The sequence below is a fragment of the Stegodyphus dumicola genome, chromosome 7 (assembly GCF_044657685.1).
Source record: "Stegodyphus dumicola isolate Sdum_Otavi_A_Nest chromosome 7, ASM4465768v1".
NCBI lineage: Eukaryota > Metazoa > Arthropoda > Arachnida > Araneae > Eresidae > Stegodyphus > Stegodyphus dumicola.
Genome location: NC_140774.1, coordinates 147,521,045 through 147,543,338, shown reverse-complemented (window position 1 = coordinate 147,543,338; position 22,294 = coordinate 147,521,045). Strand labels below are relative to the sequence as shown.

General features: G+C 29.6%; 1 protein-coding gene across 1 annotated transcript in view; it reads right to left on the bottom strand.

The window, feature by feature from the left end:
- The window catches only part of LOC118185820 (trafficking protein particle complex subunit 13), a 67,131-nt gene that overhangs the window by 18,617 nt on the left and 26,220 nt on the right, over positions 1-22,294 (bottom strand). The window contains exons 6-11 of the mRNA XM_085820893.1: positions 21,001-21,073; positions 20,853-20,897; positions 9,780-9,910; positions 9,436-9,637; positions 6,872-6,972; positions 3,498-3,651 (exon numbers count right to left, since the gene is read on the bottom strand). Of these exons, the coding sequence (XP_085677019.1) occupies positions 3,498-3,651; positions 6,872-6,972; positions 9,436-9,637; positions 9,780-9,910; positions 20,853-20,897; positions 21,001-21,073 (706 nt within the window). The remainder of the gene's footprint in view (positions 1-3,497; positions 3,652-6,871; positions 6,973-9,435; positions 9,638-9,779; positions 9,911-20,852; positions 20,898-21,000; positions 21,074-22,294) is intronic.

The following is a 22,294-nucleotide window of genomic DNA, read 5'->3' as shown; positions in this document are numbered from 1 at the left end:
CCATGCTTAGATATTTCATTTTCAGAGCTTCCCAATAAACTCCTACAAAATTGCATTCCTCTCTTCACATCTTAAATTGCATTTCTTCTCCACATGCTATAAAAAAAAGGAAAATAAATCGGCATGCAGTATCAAATTTCTACTTTCCAATACAAATGTATAAATTGGATAATAATTTCGATATATTTTTTAATTTTTCTTTAGGGAGAAAAACTTTTAATCTTCTGTTTATGAATTCTCATCACATATATAATAGATTCAATATTCTTTCTGACAGTTTAGCAAATGACACACAAAGTTATGTCACTAAACTCAAATTCAGTCAGTTTATTCATAGAGCCTAATAGTTTTTCAACACGATCCATAGCTTTGAATTCTGTCATCCTTGTTTTTCCTAGTAAGTAAATACAGCAAATGAATAGCTTGCTTAATTTTACAAAAATTTTCTTGTAACGAGATATGGCTTCTTGCATAAGCAGATACACAGCACCAAATTTACTCTACATGTAGAATGGTAATCTAGTGGATTTATAATTATTTCTAGTGATTTATTTGAAATATTCAGATAAAATTAAATTCAGAATAATTAAATACAGAGCTGAAATAATTTTGATTTGAAAATCAACAATGCTCAGGTTAAGATTATAAACATATGCAAGATGTTATTATTTAATTATTAGCATACACATGTAAAATATTTACAAGAAACAGTGCACTAGTAAGTAGTTTCAGCTCCAAAGCACTCCTCTTGTATACTATAATTACACTATCATTTACACTTTATACAGTATAATTTTTAGATGATTTCTACATTTCTGCAAGCAGACCAAGAATTTGTTTGCCAGAATATTACTAAGTACCCAATTCATATTCTGTTGGATATTAATTACAATAGAAAATCTTCATCTATTTGAGGCAGCTTTAAATTCTGGAAACAACCATAAATCACAGAAATTTAAGTCTTAACGGGTATGGTGATTTTATTGGGTAGAAAGGTAGAGTTCCTTGGCTAGAAAATCTCTCACAAAGAGTATACTGCCAGCAAGACTGGCATTAGACTTTTTGCTATCCAGAACAAATTCTCTGTAGTTCCCAACCTAAGTTCTAAAAATTTTGCTACACAGTGTGCAGGCACACCAGTTGCATCAATGCCAATGCTCGCTCTGATTGTAAGTATGACTCAGACACAAATCTACTTAAGTCTTTATTACATTGCATTAGGTATAAAATAGTTTCGGTTTTTTTCTAATACACCTCTAATTTTTCAGCTATGGATCTCACATTTAAGCATTAATTAGACTATACTACTCCCTTCACTTTCTTAATATTTACAGTATTTGACAGCATATAAGACGCACTGGCATATAAGATGCACCCTTATTTAGACGGCCACACACAAGGGAAAAAAGTTTCAATAGCGTGGTTTCTTTTAGTTCTCACGTTTCGTAAAAGCCAAATAAACAATTATTGAATACCTTCACGTATAAGATGCAGGTAACTTTTTTGAGACCAAATTTAGGAAAAAAAGTGTATCTTATATGCCGTCAAATACGATATGTCTGTTATCATTTATAGCTTGTTTGCCCATTATTAACAATTTACTGCTCAATTTTTTAAATCAAAATGGCTTCAAAAATTGCATATTTTTAAAATTACATACTTCAAATTTATATGTATTTGAGAGTTAAAAAAAGTAGCAAATTTTTGTAACCAAGATTTTTTTATGCAAATTTTGTGCATATGACTAGACTTTCACAAAAGTCTATTTTAAGAGTAATCACATAAACACAAAATTTTGAAAAATAACTTTTTATTAAATTATGATTTACGCTACTTAACTAAACTCAGTGGCACAAAAGCCTTATTGAACCTTAGCCTGCAGTGCCCAGATATCAGCTTTCTTGGCCGTGGGCCCCAGAGTGCATGAGTATATATACCCAGGACAAGAGGTCAGCTTGTTAAGGGCCCCTGGTGTTTAGTCCCCAGGCAAACTTGGAACTCATTTTATCAACCCACTCAATGGATCAAAGGCTGAGTCAACCTTGCCCAGCCCAGGGTCAAACCCCAGACCTGTGGTGCTGCTGTGTGACATGCTCCACCAGGCTAATGATTTACATTACAAAATGCAAAAGTAAAGTATGTGTACTAATGGAAATATTTAATATTTATAAGCATTATCCTAGAAATTCAGTTTTGTGTGGTAAATTTAAAAATAAGGTTCTAGACAAAGTCCTACTTCACATTCTTTGCACCAAATTCATGTTTCTTAGTGAATTTCTTTGCCAGCTGCAGTTTTTTTTTTTTTTTTTTTTTTTTTTTTTTTTGTGCAACAAACAGCAGACTGTCTGCAAGGCTCTAGTTTAGGGGATTAGGAGGAATGTGGCTTGCAAAATGATGAACTGTCATTCTCAAAGAGTTCAGAGTTGCATTAGGTCTTCCAGGTGTATCGCATATACCTCCATCTGAATAATTTTGGATACTTTGCTCAATCATTTGCATTTTCAATTCCAGAAGCTTTAATTTTTGTAATGAAATGCTTTTTTTTTTTTTTTTTTTTTTAAATACAAACATATTCCACAGTGACTGCGCAGATACAAACATTCTGGATGGTTATTGAATCGTTTTGAGATTCATCACTATTTGTAGATGAGTCTGAGAAATAACAATATGTTTCAGATAACATCAAATAACTAAAACCACTTTCAATATCAGAAATGTCATCAGGAACATACATTCTATCACTCACTGAAAGTTTCCGGCAAGTCATATTTTGAATAGAAAAAATAACAGGCAATAACAGTGAGAATATAAAAAAATGGAAGTGTGACAATAACAGTGACAGTAACAGTGTGACAATAACAGCAAATACAGAAGATGAAGAAAATAACAGTGAGAGTATTTTCAAAGTCAGTTAGCGAACTTTTTTCAAATATGAAAATTTAGACAATAATAATGCTATCTGTTGACGAAAACACAACTAAAAGTATAAATGTTGTAGAAAATGCATTGTCAATGATTAAACAGGGTAAAGGCAGGATGCACTTTTAAACAGAGGATAAAATTACATTGCAGGTGGAAATCATGGGATAAGTAGTAAGAGAATTAAGATCTTCCATCATATCTTCAAACCCATCTCTGAATCAATTATGTCTCTTAAACATGCTTGATGTTTTCATGGTATCTTTACCAAATACTACTTCTAATATTTTGAAAGAGACTTTAATTTTCACTCTCAACATCTGATATTAATAAGCTGCCATATATTTCAACTGCCAAATTTTATGCCTAAGTGCATACACAAATAGCTGTCAGCTTAGCAATAAATAACATTTGCTGCTATTAGCTCAAAACTGCACAAGTTTTTATACAAGTTAAATCATGAATACTCATATGATTTCAACACAACTAATATCATAGGCCATTCCAGGAACTAAATTGTTACACCTCATAAACTTTTCTAGAAAAAAATACATTAGATTAAGTTTAAAATAAATCACCTGGAGTCCTGGTCTCACAGCTGTGGCTTCCAAAGGAATAAGTGTAAAAGTATTTTTCTCTAATTTATTAAGCTTCTGACCAGATACACCTTGCCACAATATTCCATTGCTGAATGAGTTGTAGAGGGTCAAAACCAAATCTAATGCACGCTCACTGAAGAATTTACAATGAAATATTAATAACTAATTAAATTATAAATCATGAATTTACTTCAGTACTAAATGCAAACAACTAATTTTCACAAAGTAATATTACACATAAGAAAAGATTTACAATAAAAAATGTACAAATTATTAAGTTTTTCACTGCAGAGCAATATTAGTTGTCACAAGATTTTTTTATTCGAAAAGTTTTATTTCAGTGTTTGTTTCTGCATTCTTTTTATACAATTTCATATTCTTATGCTCTAGTAAATACTGCTGCATGATGTTTCATTTATAAAATAATAATGAGTAATTAGCAAATATGTTTAAAGACATACTTATACATATTATTAATAAAGTTAATAAATATTGCAGTAATTCATAAATTCATCTTAAGAAAAATTCAAGTTACGCAAACATTTACAAAACATATTACTTACATAACTCAGAGAGTTATCCTCAAGTTATGATTTTCAAATATAAAACCTGTAATTTCTAATGACAGTAATAATAATAATAATAATAAACAAAATCCAATCCAATAAGCAAATATAATCTAATAGTCTACACAAAACAACACAGATTCAGTCAAGAAAACATATTAGAAAAAACACAATAGAAAGAATTATATTTGAATGTTGCACAATCAGATAAGTTATTTATTATGTAACAATAATCTAGCTATTATTGTTTATGTATGCATTTCAGTTATAACAAAGTAAATAAAAAAATAAACTAAAAAAAAAAAAGGTTTCTATAAAATAAGCCGTTATTAAAAAATTGAAAAGAAAGTTAACGAGTTAAAAGAGAAAAATAACCCATCGTATATTTTAATAGGAACACAAAGATATTAAATAAACCTCTTTACAAAATTCCTCCACTATTTAATATCATGAATAATATTAGCGTGGGGTGGCCTTCATAAATTTACAAAAAACGTTTTGTACTTTTGACATTGCAATGCAATTAATTATTAGATTTCAGCACTGGCACCCAAGCTTTTATCATTCATGATATAAAATTATAGATGACTTGTGAAAAGATTCTTACTTAATATCTTTTCACCCATTAAACTGTATGTTAAATTATTTTTCTTTCAATTTATTAAGGATTTTATGTTATGCATGTTTGACTTAATACCAGAAACATTTAGAGCAACATATGTTTGATTTTCTGCAAATAAACTTTTTTCTTACATAAATTACTGCATTTGGTATATATGCAGACTGATAAGTAACTTATGCTAGTCTGATAGCTTGTTTATATACATATACATATATATATATATATTTAAAAAAAAAGAAAAGAAAATTGACTAAGTTATATTTTGTATATCATTCCTGTTTAAAAAGAGAGTGAACAAATTTGGGTACTTATGTATTATTCTGTTGACCATGAAAGTTGGCTAAATGAACCATGAAAGTTCATGCATATTCTGCCAAATCTGTGCCAATCATTCCAATGGTATTCTAAAGGAACTGATAATAAACAATTGGACCTGCTTTTTGTTTCTGCGCCCTCAGAAAAGGCTTCCGTTGATTTTTACAATTTTGTTTGGCCTTCCAATTTTACCAGAAAGTCTGTTTAGAATGTTATGAGCTCAAACTTCCCAAAGGTATTGTTCCAAATTATTAGAGTTTTGTTGGGCATATTCAGCTGATCATATACCAGATATACTTTTAGATTATATCTAAGTACCAGATATACTCTAGTATTAAGTTTTAGAGGTTGAAATTTTAAAATAATGGATATCAAACATACAAAAATATCAAGTGATATTAAAAAATTCACCAGAAAATTAAAATTTCATATAAATTTCATTTAAAACATTTTTTCCTGCCTATTTAAAGGTGAATTTGGAGATTTTTATTTTATTTATTAAACAAAGCTATATGTAAAAAATACTTTCAAGCTTAGCTATTTCATTTCATAAAATTTTTTTAAATTTCAATAAATTCATAAAATTTAAAAAAAATTTTCCTGCCTACTTAAAGGTGAAATTTTGAAATTTTTATTTTGTTTATTAAACAAAGCAAAAAATCCTTTCAAGATTAAATTTTTAAAAATCATCAAATTTTGTAAAACTTGCTTTACCACACAGTACTATGATAAAAAAATAGTGTGTGTGCAAAATTTGAGCTTTTTTCACTTAGCTCACCAGGAAACAGCTTAAAAATTGCTGACAAACTTGCTGACTAAGCTTATAAAAAAAGATTTATTTCTTAGACTAGTTTTATACACTTCAGTCAAATCTGTTTGGGGGCCGTGGTTAGGAATTGCATAAAAGAAAATGCATAAAAAAAAATCACACAAAACTTACCTAGCTAGAAAAATAGTTTTTGGAATGCAATTAAAAAGTATTTTTTTATGTGATAAATAGTGATCGCCTAAAAAAGTCTCATGTAGAAAATATTTCAAAAACCTTACAAAAGAACCTTAGGAATTGCTTTTTAAAACAAAATCAAGACACAGGGCTCGGCGGCTACTTGGAATCTCACTAAACCTTTCAGAACCTGATTTAGAAAATACACATGTGAACATTTTAAAAGATTTTATTTACATATGTACTTATTTTACAGATACAAAACTTTTCAAAACATATAACCATTATTCTTTGTAGTCTTACAATATGCAAACTTTCTTGTGGTAAACTGGTTCAAACTTGCTTTTTTCACTTAGAGATACTACCTTGCACTCATTTAGAGTTGACTTTTTTTAGATACCATGTAGTTGATGATTAGTTTTTGTGGCGACTGCCGTTTTGTTAGACATCTGTGTATGTCTCAGTATCCAGATATACAAGATTTCATTGATAACTTCATCAATTATGTTTCAGTTTGATAGAAATTTTCATATATCGCACAAAAAATAATAAATAAATAAATAAATAAATAAAATCGCACATATAAACAACTGCACACACACACACGAAAAAAAAAAAAAGAGAGAGAGAGAGAGACTGCAGAGAAACAGGTTTGAATGTATATTTAAAGCACTCAAATTACAAATTATATTACATTTGGGACAATCATTTATCAGGTTATTTAACTGCAATTGTTTTTAAATTGGAACCAGAAAATGATGCATAAAATTTACCCTTCTGAATGTTAATTTTTTTAAAGAAAATTCTATCTAAACAATTTAAAACCCATCATTTAAAATATGCCTGCCATAAATTAAAACAAAAATATAAGAAAGATTACATAATTAATAAAATGTTATACTCTTACCAAGCATTTGTAATCTTAATTGTAATAGGAAATGGCTTCTCTAAAGTTACTATGCTAGGAATTTCATGCACAGCCATTCGAATTTCTCCATACCCAGGGGCCTATTTAAATGATAAAATTTTAAAAATCTATAAAAGTTTATTGTTTTATTGCACATTTACAAAAACACATGATAATATGATTTAAAATTTCATTAAAAATCAACAGACTAAAAAAATGAAGAAGGCTTCAAATGCTTTTTAAAGGTATAAGTAAGCAATTTTAAATTTTCACAGTAAAATGTATGAAAAAAAAAAAAAAAAAAGACAAAAAAGAGTATAAGAAAGAATTACTTTGTAACTCAATTTAAGTGATTTGCATTACAACAGAGAAGGTTAAAAACTATACAGAAGTTCTAAATAATTTCTGAACTAACATGCATTCATTTGGCATATATTTGTTTTCATCCATATTTTTGCATTAAAAACACTTTTTCAAGAACAAGAACTTATTATCATTTTAAAGATATATTTAGGATCACTTCAGGTTGCAATTACAGTACAAAGTTTGAGATTCAGAAGTCTGGCAACTCTGGCAATTCCAGATTTTAGATCAATAATTCAAATTTACCAAGATGACGTGTAGAAATTCTAAAATTAAAAATATTAAATAGTTATATATGAAGATGTATTTATGAAGTTGTGAGTGAAGTACTTATGACCATGGAATCAAAATTTACAAAAAAGTTTAATATTTGTTTGTTTCAGGAAATATTTCTTTTAATAAACGGGTTTTTTTTTTTTTTTTTTTTTTTTTTTTGTGCTAATACATTCTATTCAATATATATAATTTTTTGTTCAGTTATAAAATTCCATGTTCAAGTGCCACAATGAGAATTTCCACCAAACTGTCAATCAAAATCTTTTTATTCTCAACCTCTTTGTTATTTTCTTCACTATCAGTAGAGATAGATTCTGGATTTTAAACAATGTTGCGAATTTCCCAAACCATTAGTTCATCAATGCTTGAGATACTGTCATCGCAACAGCAAACTTGCGTTACATCAATTTCATTTATTATCACTTCACAAATTTCCATTAATCAGAAAAGGTACTTACATACTTTGTCAGACCATTTCCAACAATATCACCAAATAATGCAATCTATTAGCAATAATGGATAAGCCAGTAGTCACAACATATTCATAAGAACTGGGATTTCTATAAGAGAATGGCAGGCATACTGACATCATTTTTAAGCTATAAGCAGCAGAATCTTCAGAATTTAACTCTTTATACTTTTTTCACTACTCTGACAACAACAGAAAACAAATATCAACAACATTCCCATTCAAAACAAATATGTCTTAGGACTTTACTTACTGTTTAGGTCAAATAGAAAAATGCTAACCCCTTCACAGCCACACTCAAAAGCTGAAAATTATGACTGGGCCCAATGTAAATGAATGTACTGCCATTGGCGAGGGTGTAAGTTCCTAGCCAGCAGGCTTTTGACAGTGACATGCAACAATCTCAGTTAAACCACAGAAAAATTACTTTTCAGTTTCACCTGCTTTTTACTGAATATCATAAACTCCATTCATAGACTTTGTAAAGAAAGAAAATTCTAAAAAGGGAAAAAACAAATTTATTTGTGGGCTGTAGGTTTGGTTACTGTACACCTAGATTTCAAATTTTATACTGTACTAGACTACTCTATTCTGCCTGCTTTGTGCTAGAAGTCTGAAAATACTGGCCACTATTTTTCAGTATGATGATTCATCATGTATAAAGCAAAGATAACAATTACATGATTTCAGGAAATGAAAGTGAATCAACACAACTAGCTGATCCAAAGGCAATAACTCAACACCTTTGGGTGCCACCTTAACACCACTAATTGTAAGACCAGGTCACTTTAATACCACCACAAGTTTTCTGCCATGCTACAGGAGAAATGGCACAAAATGCAGTATATTACTATATGCCTTTTATTTTTTAATGTAGAAACTATGATAGCAGTAAATGATAAGACATACTTGTACTGATATCCCTCAAGCTTCGCATAAACACCTTATTATCACTATATATGATAATTTTTTAATCCAAAATAGAAATGGATATGCATATGTTTTTAAGTGAAACTGAGTACACTACAATGAGTTCTTCAATACATTAACTTATATTAATTCCCTTTGAGCTCAGTAAATTACATTTTGTTCAGTATTATTAAACAAACTAAATTTAAAAGAAAGCAAATTTTAATATATGATTTGAATAGTAAATTCAAAGACTGAAGTTTGTTTGGGAATTAAATATATGAAAGCATTTAACTGCTTATTAAATGGATGCAATTATTAAATGGTGAAGTTTAGAACTATGAAGACTCCATTTTTGAGCCCTAAGATTATTAATTCCCTAAAATTTCTACATATCACTATTCCTGCTATTAATTAAAAACAATAATACTATCTTTCTTCCAGTTAAGTATTTATATCTATAACTGGATTCAAATTAGTATGAAAACAAAACAAATTCTGATCTCTTTATTCAGATCCAAAATTTAATGAAAGAAAAACTCATTACCATTCTTTCTAACTGTGATGTCTGTAAACGTCCTCTCTCACCCATACTTGTTCTCCACACAATATCCAACTTTCCAATGCTGGTTATACCTTTCAGTAGCTTTGCATTAATTTGGCTTTCAGGTTTAGGAGTTAAACAAAATAAATATTGTCTGCTATCTAAAGGATTCAAGCAATTCACTTCTCCAAAAACAGGATGTATTCTACAATATTAAAAATTTGGGAAAAAAGTGAAACAAACAAATTTTTAAAATTAGCTACACTGATTGTTTTATGCACACAATAATACACTTTTTAATTAAAAATTAAATTTTTTTAAAAAAGCCAACTCTTTTCATATTATACCCATTCTTGTCTTCTACTGAATTTAGTTGGCGTGCTGAAAAACTGGCTGAAGGTTCCAAAGCAACTTTTTCTAAACACATAGGAGCATATGTAATATTTTGAAGTGGGGCTTCAAGGTATACTTCATCAGACTGAAAGTAGAGAAAAGGAGAATATGTCACATAATCAATTGTGGAAAAGTATAAAACAATTTATGCAACATTTATAAAACTATTACAGTCAATTTAGAATAAAAAAATGGTCTCCAAATGACTATGTGTTAAGATAATTAAAACAAAGTAAATTCAACATAGAAAAGTATAAAATATTCAGCAAATATTCATTATTCATATATTTGCATTATTTTTCTAAACCAGAATCACATCATAAGGCTACTAAGACTGAAAATTAGAATTAAGCTATAAAGGTTTCAAAGAGTAAGAAATTAATTGTAATTTTTATGAAAAGTATCCTCCCCTTTTAGTATACAGTCAAAAGTCGTTAATCCGGACTCGTCGGGACTTCGGCGATTCCGGATTATCAATTTTTCCGGATTATAGATCATCAGTTTAAATCTGGTAACATGGCATGCAGAAATTACAAAATTAAAAATATGAAACCGTAATTTATGAAATAAAGAACAATTATGATCTAAAGGGTATCAAAATTTACAAAAAGAAAAAGCTTAATATTTATTTGTTTACTTTATTAAACATTTCCTTCAACGTAAGTTGCTTCGTTTCATGGGATAATACTTTCTCTTTAATTCTATTAAACAGACATAATTTCTTGTTTAGTTACAAAGTTCCGCTGTTCAAGTCCTATAATTGCTGTGTTGAGAATACCGACTAATTTGTCAATCGAAATGTTTTCGTTTTCAATAACCTCTGGGTCACTTTCTTCACTATCGGAAGCGAATTATAATGACGAGGAACTTGATTTAAATCATATCAAAGACAGAATGAAATACTACACTTAGTATGGAATTATAAACCAAATAAAATAAAAACATCTGCCCTGAAGATAAGGATAGTGCTGACAGATCAACTTCCAATCCGCCGCGTGAAATTGATAAACAGATTTCGGATCTCAAAACATACTTTCGCTTTGTAGATACAAATTACATATTAGTAAATATACATCGGAAATTCTATTTGACACAATCTTTCTAATCTATCATAATCTAATAATGACGTTTCTGTCCCCCCCCCCTCTGCCGCAGAGCAGCGTGAAATTGATAAACAGATTTCGGATTTCAAAACATACTTTCGCTTTGTAGTAAATATATATCGGAAATTCTATTTGACATAACCGAAAGTTCAAGCTTACTTTTATAAAATTGCTCTATTTATAAAATTGCAGTCTGCAAAAAATAATAAGCCGGATCCAATTCGAAGACTAAGGAACAACGCAATCGGCAACATTAACTGAATTAGATAACTTATAATTAATAACTTATATTAATAACTTATAATTATTGAATTAGATAAATTATTAGCTTAGCGTATAACTCCGTTACAATTTAAACGCGCATGCGCACAAACATATTCGCAGCCGTAAGGGTCTTACGCGCTCTCGTAAACGCCTGTGCGTATGCGTGAACGCGACGCATGTGCAGAAAGTTTGTAGCTTTGAGGTCCGGATTATAGATCATTCCGGATTATGGGTGTCCAAATTAACGACTTTTGACTGTATGTACAAAAAAGACAAAAATACCAGAATTTTTTAAATGTTTTAGTAACTAGGTTTTCCAAAATTATGCCTGTATCTTTATTAAATATTATACACAAATGGAATAAACACAATGGGATAATATAAACCAGTGCCTTCAAATTATGAAGGTATTGTTACTACATGAATATTATATTAACTGTTATCACACATTCTTCCCTTTTTTCTCAGACGCCTGCTATTCCTTTTGTATGTAAACAATATTCACCACCTCCTCGAAGGGGACACTAGAGCTGCTTGTTACGCAGATGATACAGCAATCTGGCACACAAGCAAAGACACAGAAAAGTCCGAGAGATCATTAATCCAATCTCATGGTGGAATTCTGGCTTGGTCATGAGAGCTAAAATTAACCTCTCAAAAGAAGCTATGCATTTTTTTCAACAGATCGAAAACACAGAAAATCTTTTCAACCTACCATATTAATGGATGGTTTGCCAATTACTAAGGCAGATAATCTAAAATATCTGGGTCCTTAGATGCTGAGCTACGTTTCACTACATATCTGGAAAATTGCTCCAACAAAGCACTATAGAAAATTCAAATTCTGAAAAGCCTACGTTTAACCACTCTGAAAACACTAAAATCTACTTACATTGCACTGATAAGGGCAAACCTTAACTATGCAGCACCTATTTGGGCACATGCTTCTGAGACTGCATTGGGGAAACTTGACAAGATACAGGCAAGAGTAGCCAAAATAATATCTGAAGCTGTTTCACCTACCAGCAATATTAAGGCAGAACAGGCATGTGGACTGCCAACCCTTTTACAGACAAGGAAATGTCTCACACACAAGTTTATAAACAAGGCCAGGAGACGAGACACGGGGCACATCTCCAGACGGGCTTTTGGAAATTGAAACAACATGTCAAGACTTAAAAGGTCATCTATTCTGAAATATGACAATAAGATCAGAGAAAATATTGCTCTCAAACATGACACTTATACTGTCCTTCAAGTGCCTAACCTGCCCTCTTACATTCCTATTAACACCAAAATAAATCGCGATCTAGTGGAACATTGTACATAAAAGAAAACTGAAGCTGTTATCCAAGCAAAAAATACTCAAACAATTGAGTCCTTTTTGGGAGCTGATTTGGTAAACATTTACACAGATGGTTCATCAGATGAGACTATAGGGGGGAGCAGATATTCACATCACTCTATCAAATGGGGCAACTATATTCTAAAGCCATGGAACAGGCAATATCACATCTGAATAAAAGAGCAATTCATGAGACGATGCGAATTTACATTGTTACAACTAAACGAAAATCATAAAGCCAGAGGGCTTGTAATTTACTGTGACTCTAAAGCTACCCTAAAGGCAATACTGCAAGGACATTCAAGACTCACCCAGGATATACACCAACAATTAGAAACAATCAACAAGATGGGAAAGACATGCACTATGCAACCATGCACACCTGCACATGTTGGAATCAATGGAAATGAGGCAGCTGATGAACTGGCTTAAAACGGACAAGGAATCTCAACAACTCGATCCCCGTCACTCTTTAAGAATGCTAATGCCATTGCCAGATATAGACTCAAATTTATTAAGAAAGACCATCAGATTTGTGAGATTGATGCAAATAGAGAAATTACAAAGACCATTACTAGACTGAGAACCTGCCATTTCAGAGGAATGAAAATTAATGAAGATGGTACCAGATCATATAGAACTTATAAAAACTGCCCCGAAACAGAGCTTTCTTCAAAACACAACTTCACCTGTCCGGCAATACTTGCAGCTCTGCAAAACTTGGGGAAATTTCCATTCCAGGGAGAGCTGTACAGAGATTGTGGAACTGGCAAAAGGTGTGATTTCCAGGCAAGGATCTATTTGACTTCTCAAAGGACAAAACACCAACCACCCAACATTCCCCCTTTTTTCATGAAAACAAATTGTTTTGAACAACACTCTATTAGATTTATCACTGAAAGAAAGACTTGCTATATTTTTTTCTTCCCTCCATAAAAGGTTGCAAAGTGCTCATCTTCAAATAATCAGCTATAATTTTCAAAATCCTATCACTGCTGCTATTATGGAATATCAGTTTCCTTTACATGGTAACCCTAATATAATAAACAAGGCCAGGAGACGAGACACGGGGCACATCTCCAGACGGGCCACATCAGCCAGTTGTTTTATATCATGAGAGAAAGTGCAAAAAATTGCACAAGATTCGTTTTTTCCGAAATATTTTCATATTTCAGCAACTTAAAGATTGGCGGTTTAGGAAAAGAAGGAACTTGGTTATTCAACTGTTATAAAAAAAAAGAACTCTCCTCCAAAGTCTCCCAAGTTAGAACAATGTGTATGCATCAGAACTAATATGAAACATCAACAAAACTACATAATATTATTAAGGTTTCTTGGAAGTTAAGTAACTAAGCATTAAACATCAAATGGTGGCATAATACATGGCAACATTTGGCAAATGTTCCCAAAAAATTAGATATATAGCATATTTAGCTAACTCAAGCATCTAAGATCACCTTACAAAAATGTCTCAATCACTGAAGGAAGTGAATTAACAATGTACAGGATGAGAATGCACTGCAAAAATAGAAAAAATAATTTAGCATGTATTAAAAAATAAGTGTGACTGTTGCAACCTCTAGCACAGTATGCATCTGATGACTCACTGAAATATAGAAATGACATCATTACATACTAGAAGTATCTAGAACATTAGTACAGAAAATGTGATAGTTTGATACAGAGGGCCATAAAATGCAGACAAGGTCTGGCAAATACAACTGGAACAAGAGTGCAATGAACAATTCTACCTTTTTCATTTCTAGCCTAAAAAGCCACGCCAGAAATTCTGGTTTTTAAAAGTAATCTTGAGACCAGACTACCATATCCATGATGTAATACTTCAACACGCATGAAATTTCAGATTTTAAAAGCAATGTTGAGGCCAGACTCTGATATCCATGATGTAATACTTCCCCAAGCTATTCTTTAGAATCCCATTGCTAACACAAGAGTACTATCAATATCCCCTGAAACATCATCTAGTAATTCAAAAAAGCATAGATAATAAGCAAAATGATACAATTTTCACAGAAATATACAGAAAGGCATGGAATATTTTTCCTAACAAAAAATGTTATTTCAAGAATAGCTTATTTTTCACTGAAAGATGGCACTATAGCAGTCCTGAAGACCTAGTATTTTATATCAGACCATATGATGATTACTGTGAATCATCCTCAAGATGTATTCTTACAAAATCCAGCACACTGAAGAACTGAAAGCAACTATTTCAAATATCATGAAAATTTTCAGTACATGGACTGTTGCTTCTGGAAAAAAGACATAACCCACAGGTAATTGTGGAAAGCCCACTATATTAGTCAAAGATGGCAGTGTACTGTTGATTTACTGTATTATTCAGTATAGGTCTCTCTTTCTTTGGGGAAGTTCACAGTAGTACATTTTGAGCTGTTTCAATCACTGTCAAGTATTTCGGAAAAATTTTGAGACATTATTCTGTTGCAGCAAGGCAAGCAAGTATTCAATAGTGTAAAAAGAAGGGGTGGAGTGCTTCCACATAGGTCCTGTTCGACACTTGCTGCAATTGACATATCATGCCCATGTCTACAGGTGTTATTTCCGACATGTATGGCTACCGGGGTTTAACTTTAGACCTTGAGACCCTTAGTTATGGTGCTACTTGAAAACACAGGTGTACAGATGTCAGCTTTTCACTGTTATTATTTTTTAATTCTTCAGTTAGAGTTCAATCACAGGAAATTTCTATCAAATGTTCGTTATCTTCATGAGAAAATTTCAGGTATATTTGAGCAAAATGGATTTCTAATCCAATTTTCTTCTTCATAATTATTGGGAAAATAAACATTGAAATTATTTATCAATGAAAAACAATTATTTTCTAATGAAGGATGCTAATTCTTCTCTTATTTTCAAATTATTTTTGGTTAGAAACTGAGGGGTTCTAAAAGGAGTAAAAAGTTAAAAATATTATTCAATTCTTTGACTATTAGCTCAAGTATTTTTATCATTCCATTTATTTTATCTTTAATGGTAAACAAATTAACACCTTGTTCTTGTAATCCTAAATTTAATTTGTTTAAATTTCTAAAAATATCAGCTAAATATGCTAAACACACCAACCATAACTCACTAAAATAAACATTTTTGCAATTCAAATTTTGAATCACAGTGGAAAATTTGAATTTCTGATCGAAACTCAAAAAGATTAAATCTTTGCCTCTGGATAATCAATCACCTTACTTCAGAATATAGTAAAAGCATTTCATGTTCACTGCCCATCTCTTGGCATAAAATCGTAAATATTCTTGAATTTAAATCTAGGCTTTTAATAAAATTAACAATTTTCACAGCTTGATTCAAAACGATTTTCAGGTTTTTGAGGACTGTTTTCGCTAATAAAGCTTCCCAATGAATGGAGTGTTGGGTAAATTTAGTTTCACCTACGACTTTCTTTATTTGAATAATAACACCAGAATGTTTTCCTGTTGAAGCCCGAGTCACTACATGACAATGTACTTTTTCCAAGGAATATCATTCTCAGACATAAAACTGTCAATTACTTTGAAAATTTCATTTCCAGTTGCTCTGTCATGAAGAGATTCACAAAAAAAAAAAAAAAAAAAAAAAAAAAAAAAAAAAACACTTACACAATTCGTTTGCCTTCTTCAAAACATATGTAAACTAATAATTGAACAAAGTTTGTTATATCAGTACTTTTATCCAACTACAAAGTGCAATACTCACTGTGTTTTATTTTTTTGAATAAGTGTCTCTTTTATGGAATTTGCCATTTCATGAATTCATCAACTTAATGTATTATTTGATAATGGAATATTATTAAGTTCATTTAGCTGTTTTTTGTTGAACAACGTAGAACAATATCTTTAGCTGCTAGGAATATAAAGTTTTCTCCAATAGTGTGAGCCTGCTCAGTCTTGGAAATTCTTAGACTTCCTAGGTAACTTACTAGGTTTCCAAAGCTTTTTCACATTAAGTAACAAAGCATTTCATTACTTGTTTAGTATTTTTGAACTCTGATAATTTCTTCCTAAAATATTTTTCAGATTTATCCTTTAAATAGCCATGTTTAGATTCAAGATGTCTTTTAAGAAATGATGGTTATATACTTTGTTAGGATAATAGTTTATTGCAAACAATACATTGAGTTTAAGGGTCCATTTCATCTCCAATCGAAGTACACTCAAATGATAAATAACTTTCATTATATATTCTATAAAACATTTCAGTATTCTTAGTGCTAATAGATTGTCTTGGATCCATCACATGTGAATCATCACTTTTCCTCTTGGTCAATCCTAACCATTTTTCCAATTTGAAAATCTAGGTTTGTTTTATTGTTTTTAACAAATATTTAAATGCATAATATATTACAAGTTCTTCCAAATCAAATCATGGTATTCTCAAATCATGTAGAAAATAAGGAATACAAAGCAACACTAAGACCTGCTGTTAGAGACAGAAAATTGACGTAAAAAATTATTCTAATTGAAAACAGAGAAATATGAGCCCACAAATAGTGGCGACATATATTGTAGACATGGCAATAAATAGATCAACTCTAAAAGAATTAGTGAGGGCAATAAATAGATCAACTCTAAAAGAATTAGTGAGATTCTATTATTATCTTTTCATGGGAACTTATTTTTATTTCCTATGAAATACAATATATATATTTCTATCACTCCTTATAAAAACATAATTAATGACACTTTTTTATGTCTACAGCTAAAAGAATATTTGTGAAAATAAAAATGGATTATTTTGCTAAAGTCTATGAGCAGCTATTACCTTGGACAAATTTCAGATTGCATAAATTTACGTGTGTTAGGGAAAAAAAAAAATTAAACAGGATGTTGGTGTATTTAATTTTTGAATTTAATAGTTAAAATACTTTGTTTATTTGTGTACAACCTATTTTTGTCTTGCGTATCACTGGTTGAGAATTACTCATTTATACGATTAAAATTTGAAAAAGTTAGGAAAGGATTGAAAAAGATCTATAAATATAATTTAAGAAAATTTTCTGGGAAGGAATAAAAGTGAAATTATGCATGCATGATTAATTCTACTTTTTGAATGAATAAACACTGAAATACAAGCAAAAACTGCATATAAGAATGCATTTTCTACTCTCTATTTTAACTTTAAAATTATAAATCCAGAAATAAAATATATAAAATATATAAATCCAGAAATAAAAGAAAATAACACTACAACATATTCTTGAATTTTAGCATTATGTTTACTAAGCATCTCTATTATTTGCATTACAAATTACAATAGTAGAAAAGTTTTATGAATCAACATCACTTTAAAAAAAAATTTGAAGTGTGTTATAAGCTAGAAAAATCAAAATTACACCTTTAAATTTAAAACTGCTGAAACACTAAAACAGCAAATTATTAACACAAAATATTAATACTAGTATCAGGAACACAGAAATATTAAAAGAATAATCAAACATAAAATGAAACAAGCAAACCATTAATGTGTAAGCACTTACAACATAATCCTGTAACATGCAATGGGGATGTAGGCAGAGTATCATGCAAAACAAAGGAAGAGTTTATTAGTTTATACAGCAAAACATATCTTTAGCATACCAGGCACGAAATGCAATTAATATCAACAATAAAATGTAACATTCCTATACTAATATCTAAGAATGCCAAGGAAAAAAAAAAAAAAAGTTCTATATTTAATTTTCTTCTTAAAAAGGACTTGGTATACTGATATAGTTTTATTAGTATGTTAAGCATATATTTATTAGTATGTTAAATACAAGAAGATTTTAATTTGTGGAATAAAACAAAATCACACTCTCATACAAAATAAAAGTTAACATTACAAAAGGAAGAATTTTGAAGTCTGCATGATTTATTACTAGGAAAACTGTATTTTATGACATAGTTCATGTGTTTCTTCCACATTAAAATGGCATAATTAATATGAATAAAAAATATAAAGTTTAGGATGCAAATTTTCAACACACTTTTTTGTGAATATGACATTATTGAAATGTTACTTGTTCTGCTAAAATACTACCCTCTCTTGTTTTTTCAAAATAAGTTTTAAAAATTAACATTCATCTAACATTCAAATAGACAAATTTAGTAGTAGTTATTTTTGATGAAATAAAGAGGAAAATGTCTTATAAATAAATGTTAATTACATCATCACAAAATAAAATTTACATAAACTTATTTTCAGTTATGCTTCTAAGGATTGGTCTTAGAACCACGACTTAATGCAGATGAAGCATCATCATTTTAGCACCTTAATAATTTAAATCAATCATACCTGAAGCCCGCATTCCCTATCATTCAATATAGTAAATTATTGCAACATCATCAATTTAAATTGGATCAAAGCATAAAAGCTGGTTTAAAATAAAACTCACAAGCAAAGATTTATACAAAGTTAGTGATTCCTTTTGTACAACAAGCCACAAGGTACACTCAATGTTTAGATTACTTCTTGGAATGTAATAATATTCCAAAATTATCTGTTTCAGAAATTTCTTTGGATAGTACAGAAAAAAAAGAAGTGGTTGTTTGGTAATAGAAAACTATGATAGAATTACAAAAAGGTTAACAGTTGGCAACTGGGAAAATAGTTGAGTGAACAAACACCTTCATAATCTAATAAATGCTGAAATTTAACATTTTCTTAGCATTTTTTCAACAACTAATTATTTCTTACTCTTTTAGTCAAATTAATGTCAAATAAAGTGAAAGCTTGATAATCATTAACACTAAAGCTATAGTGCATCTTTTAATTTAGTTAACATTAAGTTAAATGTAATTATTGGAATTACTCAAGAACACGATACAGAACTCGCATATTAGTGCAACCATCTTCGCACAATTAGGCAATATTTTACATGAAAAAAAAAAAAAAAGAAGAAGAAGAAGAATGACTTATAACTGCAAACGGTAATTTATTAGATACATTGATGGTATTACATATACTTCTTAACTTTAGTCATGCATTTGTATGGAATATAAATCAATAAATCTACTTACTAGTAAGTTTTCATCCATTTTATTCTGGTGAAACTTTCATGGTAATATAAAGCAAATTATAAGCAACTGTCCCTTTTAGTAATTTCTCAAGAATTTTTTGACAGTTTTTTCATTGTGGGCAAACCCCACAAGTACATATTTTAAAATTGAATTTAAGACAAAAAGTATCATGATTTATCTATGAAAACTGTTGAAACTTGGAATACCACAAAAACATTCTGAAAATTTTGTGATATTTATTACGATAGTTGTGATAATACACAAGTATCCAGGATTCAATCACTGAGTAATTTCCATATGTAATATGATATTCTTAATTGACACTATATAATAATGTTAATTTTTTAAACCCATTTCATATAAATCTTCTAAATTTATTTACTTTCTCTAAAAAATCCATGCCTAAAATATTGGTAGTTTCCATTATCAACATCTTTAGTTTCAGCTTCTGGTTATAATAACCACATGCTTAATATATTTTAAGAAAAACACCCGATAACAGCCAATCCATGCATACGGGTACCACTTACGTTTTTTAAGTACATATGGATTTATATGCTTTATAGTTAGCCAATTGATTAATGTTACTTTTTCATCCCCAACTCCATTTTTGGTTATAAAATTCTTTGTTAAAGCAAATTAATTTAAACAATTAAAATTTTCTGTGATCACACAGTATATGATTTATCACTTTTAGTTTGTTATTTCTTAGATGGCAGCACTTAAATTGGTTATTGTTTCAATCAGTTCTCCTTTTTTCCACCATTTTATTGCATGTTTGAATTACAAAACTAGTGGCTTTAGTGGCACCATCTAAGAAATAAATCAACTAACTAAAAGTGATAGATTGTACACTACATGATTACTAAATTTTCATAATCAGCATGAAGATATATTATTATAAAATTCAATCAAAATATCAATGAAATGGACATCTTAATAAAAAAAGCACACATATATAGCATTTTTTATTAATATCTTAATAAAAAAAGCATAGCTTAATTACATAGAATAAATTTATAAGCCTAAAATTTCATAAAACTATAAGAAAGCTATTGTTTGATTGAATTAGGCTATATACAAACAGATAAATTTAAAAATCTGCTTTCCAGACACTTAAACAGATTTGTATAAAAGTGCAAAAAAATTAAATTTCTTAACTTTTACTCACTTAATACATAATATACATTTTAAAATTTTTAAAAAAATTACAAAACTCTTATTTAAAAAAATTAAATTTTACAGGACATATATAGACAGAATTCTTATGAAAATAATACCAACCTCAGCATTATAAAATTTTGTTTTCACATCCAAAGGTTTAGACACCTATAAAATGTTAAAAAAATATTCTCAATGAAGTATAAAACTTTAAAAATACTGATTGTTTATCAAATACTGAGTTATATCATACAACAAAAATCAAACTCACCTGGAATTTAAAAAATTTCCTAAAATGCATTTTTTCATTATTCACTGTTGCATAACTAACTGTACAAGCTAATCTAAAAAAAAATAATAATATTTACTTTGAAAATCATGCAAATATAGATAAATTTTCTAGTTAACATTTCTTTGCATCTTGAACTTTTTGTTTTATAAAAAAGAGTAAAGTTTATATGGCATAAAAAAAAAAGAATTCTAGTTCCTGTTGACCATGAAATTGTCACCAAGCAGCATGATTTAGTACCAGTTATGGGTAACCATGATGTAATGCACACTCAAAACATTTTGCTTTTGCATAGTTGATTCTTGATATGCCATATTTTGTTTTCATGAACAACGATATAATTAACTGCTATTGCTGTACTTTTTCTTATGTTTTGAAAAAAAAAAAAAAAAAAAAAAAAAAAAAAAAATTATTACAATTAGGAACTTGCCTTCTAAGAACATTAAGCAATAGATTATTTTCAAAGTTACACAATCCTACTATCAAAAAAAGTGTGTATTTATGGACAGTTTTGCTAGCCATATTCAGCTCACCATAATATGGTGAGCTGAATATGGCTAGCAAAACTGAAATAGATTGGAACATTTACCTGCAAGAGGATTGTACTCAGAGTGTTCTAAACAGTCCACTAAAATGGAAAGGCCTAGCAAAATAGTAAAAATCAAAAAAAGTCTTTTTATGGAGAGCAAAAGTGAAATGGGTTGAATACTGATTGTTTGTTAAATAAAGAGTCATTAGTGCCTTCAGAAATTTGCAGGTTGTACTCACAGCATTCAAAACAGAACTTACAGTAAAATGGAAGGGCCTAGCAAAATAGTAAAAATAAACATATGTAAGTCTTTTTATGGAGTGAAAAAATGAAGTGGGTTGAATACTGATTGTTTATCAAATAAAGAGTCATCATTTCCTTTACAATTTTGTAATAACAAATGGCGCAACTGGTGGATCTCCATCAATTTCATGGTAGCCAATTTTCATGGTTAACAAGATGCAAGCACCAAAATAAGTTAACAGAAACATTTTTAAAGTAACTGCTGATATGCAAGATGACAACTTGACAATAACTAGTTGGAAGAGAAAGTAAATTAGGCTATTAAACATAATTTCCAATAAAAACAAATAAAGTGCAATATAATGTTCAAAATTAAAAGATGAAAATAAACACAAACAATGTTTTAAGATTTATAAAGATGAAGATTTCTAGAATTTTTTTGAATAAATACTGATATAACTTTTGCCATGAATTTCTTAAATGAATGTATTTAAAAAATAAAAC